This window comes from Haemorhous mexicanus, chromosome 6 (assembly GCF_027477595.1).
Source record: "Haemorhous mexicanus isolate bHaeMex1 chromosome 6, bHaeMex1.pri, whole genome shotgun sequence".
In the NCBI taxonomy this organism is placed as follows: Eukaryota; Metazoa; Chordata; class Aves; order Passeriformes; family Fringillidae; genus Haemorhous; species Haemorhous mexicanus.
This window is the reverse complement of record NC_082346.1, coordinates 12,147,619-12,160,201: the sequence shown is the minus strand read 5'-3', so window position 1 is coordinate 12,160,201 and position 12,583 is coordinate 12,147,619. Positions and strand designations below refer to the sequence as shown.

The 12,583-nt window shown below is 63.2% G+C and overlaps 2 protein-coding genes across 2 annotated transcripts; one reads left to right on the top strand and one right to left on the bottom strand.

Moving 5' to 3' along the window:
* Window positions 1-1,051: 1,051 nt before the first annotated feature.
* MPEG1 (macrophage expressed 1) lies at window positions 1,052-3,360 on the top strand. Its single transcript, XM_059848707.1, has one exon. It carries the CDS (start codon window positions 1,200-1,202, stop codon window positions 3,354-3,356), a length of 2,157 nt encoding a protein of 718 aa, XP_059704690.1. The 5' UTR covers window positions 1,052-1,199; the 3' UTR covers window positions 3,357-3,360.
* Window positions 3,361-3,509: 149 nt separating this feature from the next.
* Window positions 3,510-12,170, bottom strand: DTX4 (deltex E3 ubiquitin ligase 4). The gene is made up of 9 exons (XM_059848708.1): window positions 11,880-12,170; window positions 8,829-9,546; window positions 7,937-7,998; window positions 7,636-7,797; window positions 7,465-7,526; window positions 7,073-7,225; window positions 6,242-6,403; window positions 5,874-5,963; window positions 3,510-5,616 (listed from the first exon to the last, which is right to left on the bottom strand). Exons 1-9 carry the CDS (start codon window positions 12,088-12,090, stop codon window positions 5,383-5,385), a joined length of 1,854 nt encoding a protein of 617 aa, XP_059704691.1. The 5' UTR covers window positions 12,091-12,170; the 3' UTR covers window positions 3,510-5,382.
* Window positions 12,171-12,583: the final 413 nt, after the last annotated feature.

The following is a 12,583-nucleotide window of genomic DNA, read 5'->3' as shown; positions in this document are numbered from 1 at the left end:
GACAGACGGAGCCGAGAGATCTCTGCAGCCAGGGCGTGGAACTTGGGGTTCATTGCAAAGGGCCTGGGGGCAGGGCCCTGCTGGGAGCTGCCCGAGAGAAGAGAGGGGTAAAGAGGACGAGAGAGAGAGAGAGAGAGAGGATGAGAGGGTAAGAGAGTAAGAGGGTAAGAGGTAAGAGAGCGAGGTTCCCGTTACAATACCATAAATCTTCTTCTGTGTTGAATATTCTAATTCTCACTAACCAATCTAGTACAAGATACAAATCCTATAGCATTTACATACAGCCTATAAGAATCATTACATTACCATTCTGTGTTACATTTTAAACCCTAAAAACTTCCCTTTGGGCCCCTTCTGCCAAGCTGGCAGGATCTGCTCTGACCCTTGGACTTGCCTGCAAGCAGAGGGTATTGTTTCATCAAAAGGGGATTACCTTCAGCCAGCCACACCATTGTTTTCCAGTTGTTCAGTAACTGAGGTATCTGAGAGCTTGCTTTCATTTCAATCTCGCTTATAGTTTCTATATTCTCAAAATCTTTTGCCAGGCAATCATATTTATAAGGCTTTCCTGTTTCATCATCCCCAACACATCCCCAATGGTGTTTCTGTTATCTCTTCACCCCCCACTCCTGGCATTATCCTGCCCAAAAAACACAGGCACCTATCGTCCCTATGCCTCCATCACAGCTGTCACTTCAGCCTCCTCCCAGGCAGAAGTGTCCTGCAAAGGGGAACTCAGGAGCAAAACCAGGGGAAGTGAATCTGTCTATATGGAAAGAGTCACCGTTTTCACAGCAAAAACTTCCTTAACTGTTTATTCCCCAAAACTTGCACCACCTGCCCCGTGCTGCTGAATCCAAAGCCCAGCCAGGCAGCAGCTGGGCGGAGCTGGATCAGTGCCCTCAGCACCTGTGGCTCAGCATTCCCGAGCAAGAGGGGCTGTCCCCGGCCGGTGACCCTGCAAACCCTGGGGGAAGGATGGGGGTGGGGCAGAGGAGGCTGCAGAGTCCCTGGTGGGGCAGAGGGAGGGACAGACACCTTCCTGCTCCCCACCCCCTGGTCTCGGTTTCCCCTCTGTCATTTCTCACATGCCTCAGTTCTCGCTTCTCCTTTCCCTTTTGTCAATCCCCTCAGCCAGCTCGTTCTCCCAGCTCCGGTCCCTCCGCTCCGACTGGTGAGGGCCCAGCACCGGCTCAGCCATGGGCTGGGGGCTCGGGGGGGCCTCGCTCACCTGGGCACTGCTGGCGTGGGTGACAGGGGCTGAGCAGCCCCAGGAACTCTTGTCCTCTTCGGAGTTTGGGATGTGCAGCAAGACTTTGAAGCTCTCACGTCTGGAAGTTCTGCCGGGGGGGGGCTGGGATAACCTCAGGAATTTGGATATGGGCAGAGTCATCAACCTGGGCTACTCACAGTGCAAGACCACAGAAGATGGATCTTACCTTATCCCAGATGAGATCTTCACCATCCCCCGCAAGCAGAGCAACCTGGACATGAACTCCGAGATCATCGAGTCCTGGAAGGATTACCAGAGCATCACCTCTGCCTCCATCAACCTGGAGCTGTCCCTCTTCTCCTCCATCAACGGCAAATTCTCCAGCGACTTCCACCGCACCAAGACCCACCAGGTGAGAGACAAGGCTGTCACTACCCGGGTGCAAGTCAGGAACCTGGTTTACACTGCCAAGATCGACCCCGAGGCGGCGCTGGACAAGGCCTTCAAGAAGCAGCTGCTGACCATCGCCAGCCACCTGGAGAACAACCAGACCCAGATGGCCGATTTCCTGGCCGAGGTGCTGGTGCTCAACTACGGCACCCACACCATCACCTCCGTGGATGCAGGAGCCACCTTGGTGCAGGAGGACCAGATCAAGGCTACCCTCCTGAAGGACAGCTGGGCCACACGGAGCACTGTCACCGCCTCAGCCGGCGTGGCCTTCCACAGCATCGTCAATGTGGGAACCAAGGAATCCCTGGATGTCAGCTCGGGCTTCACCAAGCAGTACCTGGACAACCGCACCAGCTCCAGGGTGGAGAGCGTCGGTGGGACCCCCTTTTACCCAGGCATCACCCTGAAGACGTGGCAGGAGGGGATTCAAAACCAGCTAGTGGCCCTGGACCGCTCGGGGCTGCCCCTGTACTATTTCATCAAGCCGAGCGCGCTGCCGGAGCTGCCGGTGCCCACGGTGCGGAGGGTGGCCCGGCGCGTGGAGCTCGCCATCCGCCGCTACTACACCTTCAACACCGCCCCGGGCTGCACCGACGCCTCCTCGCCCAACTTCAACTTCCACGCCAACACTGACGATGGCTCCTGCGAGGGCACCGTGGCCAACTTCACCTTCGGGGGAGTCTTCCAGGAGTGCGTGGGCCTGGGTGGTCCCGACACCAGCGCGCTGTGCCGGGCGCTGGAGCAGAGGAACCCCCTCACCGGGGCTTTCTCCTGCCCCGCCGCCTACACCCCGGTGCTGCTGGGCGTGCAGGAGCGGGAGGAGGGTCACAGCCACCTGGAGTGCCACAACAAGTGCACCCTGGGCATCTTCTGCCACCGCAAGTGCCAGGACGTCTTCTGGCTCTCCCGGGTGCAGTTCAGCGCCTACTGGTGCGCCGCGAGCGGGCCGGTGGCTCCGAACTCGGGGTACCTCTTCGGGGGGCTGTTCAGCACCCACGGCGCCAACCCCGTCACCGGAGCCCCGTCCTGTCCCTCGGGGTTCTTCCCACTGAAGCTCTTCGGTGAGCTCAGAGTGTGCGTGAGCCAGGATTACGAGGCGGGGGCCGAGTACGCGCTGCCCTTCGGGGGCTTCTTCAGCTGCCAGGCAGGGAACCCCCTGGCTGGGCAGCACCGGGGCACGGCTGAGGACGCCCACGCCAAGGGCTGTCCCCCGGGCTTCAGCCAGCACCTGGCACTCATCAGCGACAGCTGCCAGGTGCAGTTCTGCGTCCAGGCCGGGCTCCTCACCGGGGGCTCGCTGCCGCCCGCCCGCCTGCCCCCCTTCACCCGGCCCCCCGCCAACCTGCCGGCCGTGGACACGCTGCTGGTGCGGGACGGGGACAGCACCTGGGTGAGGGACGGCCAGAGCCACGTGTGGCGGCTGGCACGGCCGGAGGAGGCGCAGCACGCGGCCGAAATGGTCGGGGGCCGGGGGCTGTCGGGGGGAGAGGTGGCCGGAGTGACCGTGGCCGTGCTGGCTGGGCTGGCCACCGGCCTGGGGACAGCCTGGTACGGCCACCGGCGCTACAGGGCCAAGGGGTACCGCGAGCTGGGCACAGGCCACAGCCCGGCCCCCGCCAGCCCCGAGCACAGCACGGTGCTGAGTGTGGCAGAGGGATACCAGCAGGAGGTGGAGGGGACGGTGCCCTGAGTGCCCCCTCCCCTTGTGGCCCAAATCCCCAAACTCACGGGAAAAGGAGGGAGCGGAGGGGCCCCTGGGAGGGCTATCTCCCAAATCCTGCATGCTGCAAGCTGCAACCCCTGTCTCCATGTATATCTATCGGGATAGATATACACACGCATGCAGAGAGGCACGGAGCAGTTTTATTTCAGCCAGCAACTCATCGTGTAGTCAACAGAGCATTAAAAAAAGGAAAAAAAGTCACGTTGTGGAAAGACTTACTCACAGTAAGAGCCATCGGGCCGGCACCGCGGAGGTGGGGGACCCTCCCCCCTCTCGCCCAGAGGGTTCTGCATAGCTCGACAGGCTTTGTCTGCACTGGGGAAAACCCAGGGCGTGCAGTGGAGGAGAAATCACACCGCTGAGAGCCACCCAAACAGGGGCGTGTGCCTGGGGAAAGAGGGTTTCTCCCTTGAGGTAGAAGATAACAACCCACGCTGAGGGCGGCTGGGCACAGATCGCTGCAAAGGGACATCAGGGGGACTCGGGGTGCCTGGCCCTGCTCACAGTGCCCCTGGCCACACAGATGACTGACAGAAGACAACGGAGAGGCCAGGCCGTGCAGGGACCGCCAGAGTCCCCTGCCATCCGCTTTATTGACCCCCAGCCCCTCCACGGGGTGGCCGCGGGGGTGACGGACCCTCCAGGCCACGGAGAGGAGAAACAGCAACGACAACAGAACGATGCACAGCAGGATGGACCCCGCTCCCACCAGCACAGAGGGCCAGGGAACCCCCAGCACCCGGCACAGGTGGCTCTGAGAGGCCCCATGAACCCCTGGTTTGGAATGGAAGGGACCCCACAGACTCTCTCATTCCTAACCCCTGGCCTGAGCAGGGACACCTTCCACCTGGGCTCTCCAAGGCCCAGTCACCCCAGGGGGCTGACAGGGACCCCCAGAGCCTTGGAACACACTTCCCCCACCCCCATCACCCACACTCTCCTACCCACACCACCCTCCTGGCCCAGCCCCTGCCAACCCCTCAGCAAGCACCTTCCCCTGCAGACCTCCCAGGGCCTCTCCGGGGGCAGGAAGGGGGACACCTCTTACCCCACCTGCACCTGGCCCCATGGGGACCCACAAGTGACAGCCCTTCCCTGGGGCAGAGCCCTGTCGGGGTGGGGGGCCCCCACAGCCCCTGTCCCAACCCCAAGCACCACTGTGCCCAGCCCCAGCTCGGCTGCAGCACCACGTTCTGTCAGGCTGCCCCCCCAGATGCCCCCCCTATATGTACATATATACGACAAAACCCCAAAACACGAGGTATATAGAAATTCCAACGTGGGGACGCCCCCATACGAACAGTTCAAGGAACCCACTGCGGGGGGTGGGATGTCACTGCCCCCCCCACACACACTTCCTACCACCCACCAGCCCCTCCCTGGCATGCAGAGGCAGGGGCAGCCCAGACACGGGGACCCTGCAGGGCACAGCTCAGACACAGCCAAGAGGAGCAGGGGGCAGGGCTGGGGGGCACTGAGGCAGCCCAGGCCCCCCAGCCTCCACAGACACAGGAGACCAGCGGGGCGGTACCGGACAGAACGAACGGACAAACAAACGTCAGAGGGACGAGGCAGAGCAAGGGGGACTCCTGTGGCCCCAGCTCCCACCCCAAGCCAGGTCCCAGCCCCAGGTGGGTGGCAGGGGTGTTGGGTCAGGCTGGGACTGGCACGGATGAGGAGACAGAGGGGAGCCTGGCACCCCCCAAGCCCTCAGCACAGTGACAGCGAGGACAGAACACCATCCAGAGGGGTGGCCGAGCCAGCCTGAAGCCCCACAGCTGTGTATGGGGATGTTCCCGCCCTGCAGGAGTGAAGGGGATGGCCAAAAGGACCTTCTCCCGCATTCCCAGGCAGCCTGGGGCACTGCGTGGCTGCCACTGGGAGCAGGGGGCTCCAGGTGTGCCCTGAAAAGCCCCCAGGCAGGTATCTCCAGCAGCTTTATCCTGGTGGGTGCCGGCACAGGCAACCCTTTCCTTGCCTCCTCGCCACGGTCTCAGTCCTTCTCCTGTGCCAGGCTCTCCTCGGTGATGCCCTGGGCTGCCAGCTCAGCCAGGACATTGTCCAGGTAGTTGATGTCGGGGTAGCCGTGGCCAGTGAGGTTGGAGCCGAACTCTGTCTTGTGGTGGATCTCGTTCCAGATCACCGTGTCCGACTCGCCCGTGGTGCTGGAGGTCCCGATGGCGAAGATCAGGCGCCGGTCCCAGGCCACCAGCAGCAACTTCAGTACCTGTGGAGGCCAGGAATGGGGCAGGCAGCAAAGCAGGCACGGCAACGTGGGCAGCCCACAGGCAAGGCCTCCTGGAGCATCCCAGCACAGCCTCCTGCCCCAGCCAGAACAGAGGGATCGGGCTGCCAAGCCTGCAGGGGAAGGTCACAGGGCTCCTGCAGAGCCTGCTGGATGGGCTGTGGGCTAAATCTCCACCCACATTCCCCTGCCTAAGCCATGTTTGCTTTTCCCACCCGGGCACGCCTCGGCCAGCTCACCTTCCTGCCCTTCTCGCTGTCCGGCAGGTAGCAGTGCCGGGGGAAGCCACGGGCCGTGAAGCTCTTCCCAGGGTTTGGATGCTCTGGTCCCTGTGATGTGGAGGGGAAAAGAAATCCCTTCTGGAGCTCAAAAGCAATCTCTGGGCACAGGGCAACTCCCCAAGCTTTGGTGGGCACTGATGGCCACCATCCCCCTGACACCAAGCAGACAGGGACAGCACACTTTCATGCAGATACACCCCACACTTCCCACAACATCCTTATGGACAAGCAGCTCCTGAGCCAAGGCACGAGCTGCAACGGAACCTGGGGGTGACACAGCTGTGACAAGGGCCGCCAGCCCCCCCAGCTGGTCCCCCCAGACCCACCTGCACCCCCGGGGGGATGTTGTAGATGATGCGGATGGTTTTGCAGTCGGCGTGGCCGGGCAGCGCGTGGGGGATGATGTGATATTCCATCTTCCCGGGAGGCTGCGTCCCCGTCTTCACCCCATAGATGGTTTTGCAGGTGGGACACTGCAGACTCCCATCCTGAGAGTGGAAAAAGGGGGACATGGTGAAACCAGCATCTCCAGCACTGAGCCACGTGAGGCACTGAGTCCCTGAGCAGCACTGAATGTTGTTTTAGTTGGGAAAACATAATTTCAAAAACTCTCAGGAACCTGGGATAGGGCTGGGAGAATATACTATCCAACTTCAACCAAAAACCTGAGGTCTGCATTTCTCTTCCCCATCAGTTTTCCAGTCCTCATTGCTTTCCCTAGCTCTGAATTGGTGCTTTGTTTTGCTTTGTTTTTTCAAAGAGGGAAATAGAAAAATATTGAAAATCTCCAAACAAAGCATTTTCCAGGGAATGTCAAGCACGAGGGGTATTTGCAAAAACCCTCCCGTGGCTGGAGAAGCACCGCCTGGCACCAAATTCCAGGTAGCTCTGCTCAAACAAGAAGGGATCAAAGTCCACCCTGGCAAGGAAAACAAGCACAAAAATCTGGGCATAGTGGGGGGAAACACACCCACACAACCCTGAGTTCTGATTTCGCAGTCCCCAAGTGCTTGCTGCTGATAAAAATTAAACTCTGAGTCAGGGTGGGAGCTCAGGAGTCCTCCAGGGCAGCCAGGCTGGAGCTCTGTCCCACAGAGAGCTCATGGAGCTCTGCAGAGGTGGCTGAGCTGGGGGTCCCCGGGGCTGCAGGCTCTCACCTTGTTGCCGTTGTTGTACATGGCCACCAGGCAGTGGAGGTGGAAGACGTGGCTGCACTTGACCAGCTTCCCCACGAGGTCAGGCTTGACGGCTGGCTGGGGCCCCTTGTAGCCAGAGGGGGCAGAGAGGCGCTCCATGCAGATGGTGCAGTCCTGTGCCAGAGGGGAGAACAGGGATCAGAGGGATGGGCACTGATGGGCTGCTCTGCTCTCACCCAGGGACCGGCACCCAGCCCTGGGCCGGGCTGTCACCCTGCAGGGACTGTGCACGCAGCACACAGCCTCTCTCTGGGGACAGGGCAGAGCCATACAGGGTGACACTGTGTGTGTCCCCAGCCCCTCATCCCAGGGGAAAGCCCCTGGCACACCCGGCACAGCCCTGCTGCTCGCACCTCATCTGGCGGATGCCGCACCTTCTGCAGGTATTTCTTCAGCACCTCCTCTGGGGTTTTACCTGCAGGAGAGCGAGGGTCAAAGGACGGGAGAAACCCACTGCTAGGGGCAGCAGAAGGGATGGGGGGCACAGGGAAACCAGGAAGGGCAGGAGGGACAGTCTCTCTTACCCTTCTTGGCCTGTTTCTTGGTGGTCTTGCGGCAGGAGTGGGAGATGCCGGGGATGGACTGGATCTCGCTCTTGCTGACGGGCGGGGGGTGCAGCACCAGCTTGGGGGGCCGGGTCAGGCACACAGGCAGCCCAGCAGCACTCATGAGGATCCCCGTGATCCCTGAGCAAGGAGGGAACAAATGGCACTGAGGAAAACCAGCAACAGCCTGAAACCCAGATGCTCCCCAAAACCTGCCCCACTGGGGCTGTTTGTCCCCTCACCCTGGGGGAAGCAGCACCCACTGGGGCCCCATCCTCACCTGCCAGTGCTGGGTTGACGGGGCTGGAGCCAGTGAGGTTCTTCACAGGGACGGTGGGGACCCTGAGGGGAGCCAGCACAGACCACGTCAGGACAGGCAGGAGGCACCCACATCCCCACAGGGCCCAGGGGCCACTCAACAGTTGCCTGAGCAACTGCACAGGCCCTGGCTGGAAAAAAGAGAATCCCCCCCGACGGGGCAACGTGCCCCTCCCTGCCCCACCACCGCCTTTTCTCTGGCGCTTTAGAAACCCTGACTGCATCTCCATTCATGGCCCCTTTTTGTCACAGCTCCCCGGGCCAGTCTGTTGTTTCTTTTCCTCTTTTCTCCTACAGCCACGTCACTGCCACAGCTCTTTCCCCCTCCCCTTGGGGCTCTCTTCCATGGGAAAGTTTCCCGGCAGGTCAGGAGCGGAGGGAAGGGGGAGGATGGAAAGAGAGGAAAGGGGCCAGGCTGTGACAGAAGGCTGACGGCAGAGCCAGACAAAGGGGAGAAACAGGCCCCATTAAATGTCCACCCCATCACAAAAAAATGTCTTTGGAGGGTGGGGGTCTGGAGGGACCCCTTCTCATGGGGTCTGAATGGCTTTTCTTTGGGCCTTTTGCAGTCCCCCACTCAACCCCTGACTCCAAGATAAAGAGCAGCCTCAGCCTCTTCATTGAGATGCAGGAGCCACCCCATCCCTGCTCCGGTCCCCAGGCACCTGCAGGGAAGGCGAGGGGCCCAGCAGAACCCACTACCTTCCACGGGAGGCTGGGCACCACCGAGGTGTCTCCCACCACGCTCAGGGGTGACAGACCCTGCAGTGAGGGCTGCAGCCCCTGCAGTGCCCTGGGGAGGGGGAAAAGTCTGTGCTGTCCCTTTCTCCAGCCAGGCAGCCCGCGGGACTCACCCGGAGGCGATGAGCACGCGGGACTGGGCGATGGCCAGGCGCTGCAGGTGGCTGCGGTTCAGGGTGCCGAGGCTGGGCCGGGAGCCTTTGCCGCTGCCCACGCCGGGAGGGCTGCCGGAGGCGCCGGCCGAGCTCAGGGCGGGCGTGCTGGCCGCCTGCCGCCGGCCCCCCTGCGCCGCCAGCGGCTTCAGCGAGCCGCGCCCCGCGGCCACACCGTCCGGCGCCTTCGGCCCCGCCGCGGGCAGCGGGGGCTTGGGGGCGGCCGGCGGCGCGGGGGCGGCTTTGCGGGGCTGCAGGGTGGAGGTGCCGGGGCCGGCGGCGGCGGCTTTGACGCTCATGACCAGGAGGCACTGGGGACACGTGCAGGCGGGCACCGGCGGGGCCGCCGCCGCCCCGGGGCTGGCCGGCCACGACTGCGACTTGGGCAGGGTGCCCGACACCAGCGGGTAGACCATGTCGAGGCGCCGGCGGACGCGGCGCTTGCGCTGGGTCTGCCGGTTGATCTGGCCCATGGTGGCGAAGTCGATGACGTAGCAGAAGCCGATGGCGCTCAGGTCCACCCAGGGGTGCTGCTTCTCATAGGCGCGCTGGATGGTGATGCCCACGTCCATGTCGTAGGGTGTCCACGTACCGCTGTCATTCTCCCATTCCCAGACGACTCCCTTGCCCGGCGCCGAGGACGGATCGTAGTAGCTGCGCCGGACAGGCCGGATGGTGCCTGAGGGAGGGCGACAGATGCCGTCAGACCCTGGCGCCAGCACCCACCCGTGGGCAGGCAGCGAAACCACCCCGACCTGCCCTGCCCGTGCCATTCCATCCGGGGACAGCACGGCTTTCCGGCTCTGCTGCTGTCCCCGCCCTGCCAGGAGACCGCTGTGCCTCAGTTTCCCCAGAGGGCAGGGAGCCTCACAGCCTGGGGGTGCACCCCCAGTGCAACTGGGCTGAAGGGAAGGGCAGATTTCACTCCCACTGGCCCACAGGCCAAGTACAGAGCCACTAAAGCCTGATGGGGAAACAAAGAACCACAAGCTTGGCTGCCCCAGACTGCTCCCAGGGACCTCCTATGGGAGCCTGATGAAACCAGGCAGTAGGGCACCCGAGTCCTGCAGTGCCGGTCTCCCTCCTAGCTCTGGGCTGGAACAGATGAATAAAAGATTTAAAGGGCAGCTCAGAGCTCCAAGCAGCGACGCACACACAGGTCCTCATGCACGTAGGGGAGTGGGGCTCATGCCAGCCCCACCATCTGCAGCCACCAAACCGGCCCCGATGAAAACCCCAACTGTGGCAACTGATTTTCCTCACAGGGAAAATCCCTGTGAGGCCAAACTAAGGAGCTTGAGCAGGGCCCTGTGCCCAACTCCCGCTGCCCCATCAGCAAACATTAGGAGCGGGATGAGAGCACAAAGCACCAAGGCTTTGCACCTTGCATCCTTATTTTGGCTAGGCGTTTCCTTTGCCACCACTCCTGATCAACTGGGAAGCATTCGAAGCATGGACACAAATTTTGGGAATTCCTACAATGAGGAGAAAGGCTTCCTCTTTGGGATATCTCACAGCAGGACAGGGCTGGGTGTGCATGGTACTGGGGTCCCATCCTGAGTGTGTCACTAAGGCCCAGAGGTGTCTGGTAACAGGTGGGACAAGCACCATTGCCTCCAGGTCCTTCTGCAGATCCCCATGGCTCAGCCCAGCGTGAGGAACAAGAAAGCACTCAAAGAGAAGCAATAACAAGTCTGCTGCTTCGGCTTTTCACCACGTGTCCTGCAAAGCCTCCAAGAATTTCAGTCCCTTCTCACCCCCACCTCTCCGCGGAGAACAGCCGCCACCGCAGGTCCCGCAAGGACACGAGTGGGATAAGAAGGAAAAGATGTTTATCAGCAGCCTGCTAAAGGGGCACGGGGTGCAGCTACACCCCAGCCAAGCCAAGCCACCCGCCCTGTCCTACCAAGGGGCACCCGGGGCAGTAAAGCCGAGGGGAGCGGGGCAGTGATTTATCCTAATCTGGCGGCGGCATGCGGCATCTGGCGGTCCCCAGGCAGCAGTGTGGGAATGCTGTGTGTTCCCCCAGCCCCTCGCCGCCAGCCGGCCTCCCATTCAACAGGGGAAGAAAGGGAACAATAGCTATTCAGGGCCTGCCAGGGTCGCGACCCCCCCAAATCAGAGCTGTTTAATGACCCAAAATACCAACATCCCCAGCAACCCAGGGAGAGACAGAACAATCTCCCTTTCAGTCCTCCACCCTGGGCAACAATAGCCCTCAGAAGCTGGCCCCCAGCCACCCTGCTTGCAGAGGTCCCTTGTCCCCACACCCACGGGCAGGGGAAGGTCGCTGCCAGCCCCCAGGGCTGCTGGGGAAAGAGGGACAAAGGAGGGTGTCTGGCGCTCTGCTGCACCCCGGGACAAAGCACACTGGACATCACGGGGGTGTTGGGGATCACAACCCCCCCATGCTAATCCCCTGCCATAGGCGCTTGTGCCCCACATCCCAGACAACCCCAGGAGGTGGGGGACAGACAGCCCCATCACGCTGGGGACCCACCCACCTGCCCATGCCCTGAGCATCCCTCCACCTGCTTGTGTCCCTGCCCTGGGGCTGCCATCCCCCGGGCAGGATCTGTCACTCAAGTGCCAATCAGCTCTAGGTCGATGGCGGCTCAGATCTAGCACAGAGGGAGCCGGGCACGGCCCTGGAAGGGTGTGCAGGAGATGAGCTCTCCTGAAAGGAGAAGGATGGGGTGGGTGCAACAGGGCCCGGGGCGCTGCAGCAACGAGGAAGGCGGGCAGCACGACCCCGGGGGGCACCGGGGATGCGTGGGCGGGATGGGCAGCGAGGGCAGGGCGAGGACCTGGGGATCAGGTGGGAGGACATGGGCGAGCTGGCATCGCGGCGGGATCGGGCACGGCGGGGCCCGGCAGCGCCGCTCGGTGCAGCCCCGCACGGCCCCGGAGCGGGGGACACCGGGACCCCCCTCCCGCCCTCCCGGCCGGCCGTGCCGCCGCGCCGTGCCGCTGCGGGCGGGAGCGCCGAGCACGACCGCGGCGCCGACTCACCGGTGTCCTGGCGGAACTGGTGCATGGACTGCAGGTCGATGATGTAGGGCGCCAGGCGGCTGTCGGCCTGGCCCAGCACCACGCTGCCGCCCGCCCGCGGCCCGGCGCGGGCCACCGCCTCGATGTGGTGGCTGACGGCCGGGCTGTAGGGCCGCCAGCGCCCGTGCTCGTTCAGCCATTCCCACACCACCACGGCCGAGGCCAGCAGCATGGCTCCGCCGCCCCGGCCGCGGCCCCGGCTGGCTGCGCCGCTGCCGCCCGCCCCGGCGGCTCTCGCATGCTCGGCGCGGCGCAGGGCTCTGCCCGCCCCCGCCCGGGGCCGGAGCCGCGCACGGCCGGGCCGCCCCTCGCCCTGCGCGCACCCGCGGCGCCGCTCCCGGCCCGCTCCGCCCGGCCCCGCCCGCACCGAGCGCCCCGGGCCGGGGGCGGCACCGCGCGACGTCACCGCGCCCCGCCCCGGTGGCACCGAGCGACCCGCGGGGGGCGACGGACCCATCCCGCGTCTGTCCCGGCAGCCCCATCCTGCACCCCGGCACCTCCCGCTGTCCCCGTATCCCTGTCCTGCATCCCGGGTCCCCGCTGTCCCCGTACCCCCACCCTGTTCCGCTGGGAACCCTCCCACTGTCCCCGTACCCCCACGATGCAGCCCCCCGTACTCCTAACCAGGTGTGCAGCCCGGGGAGCACCTGGTGTGCACAAGGATG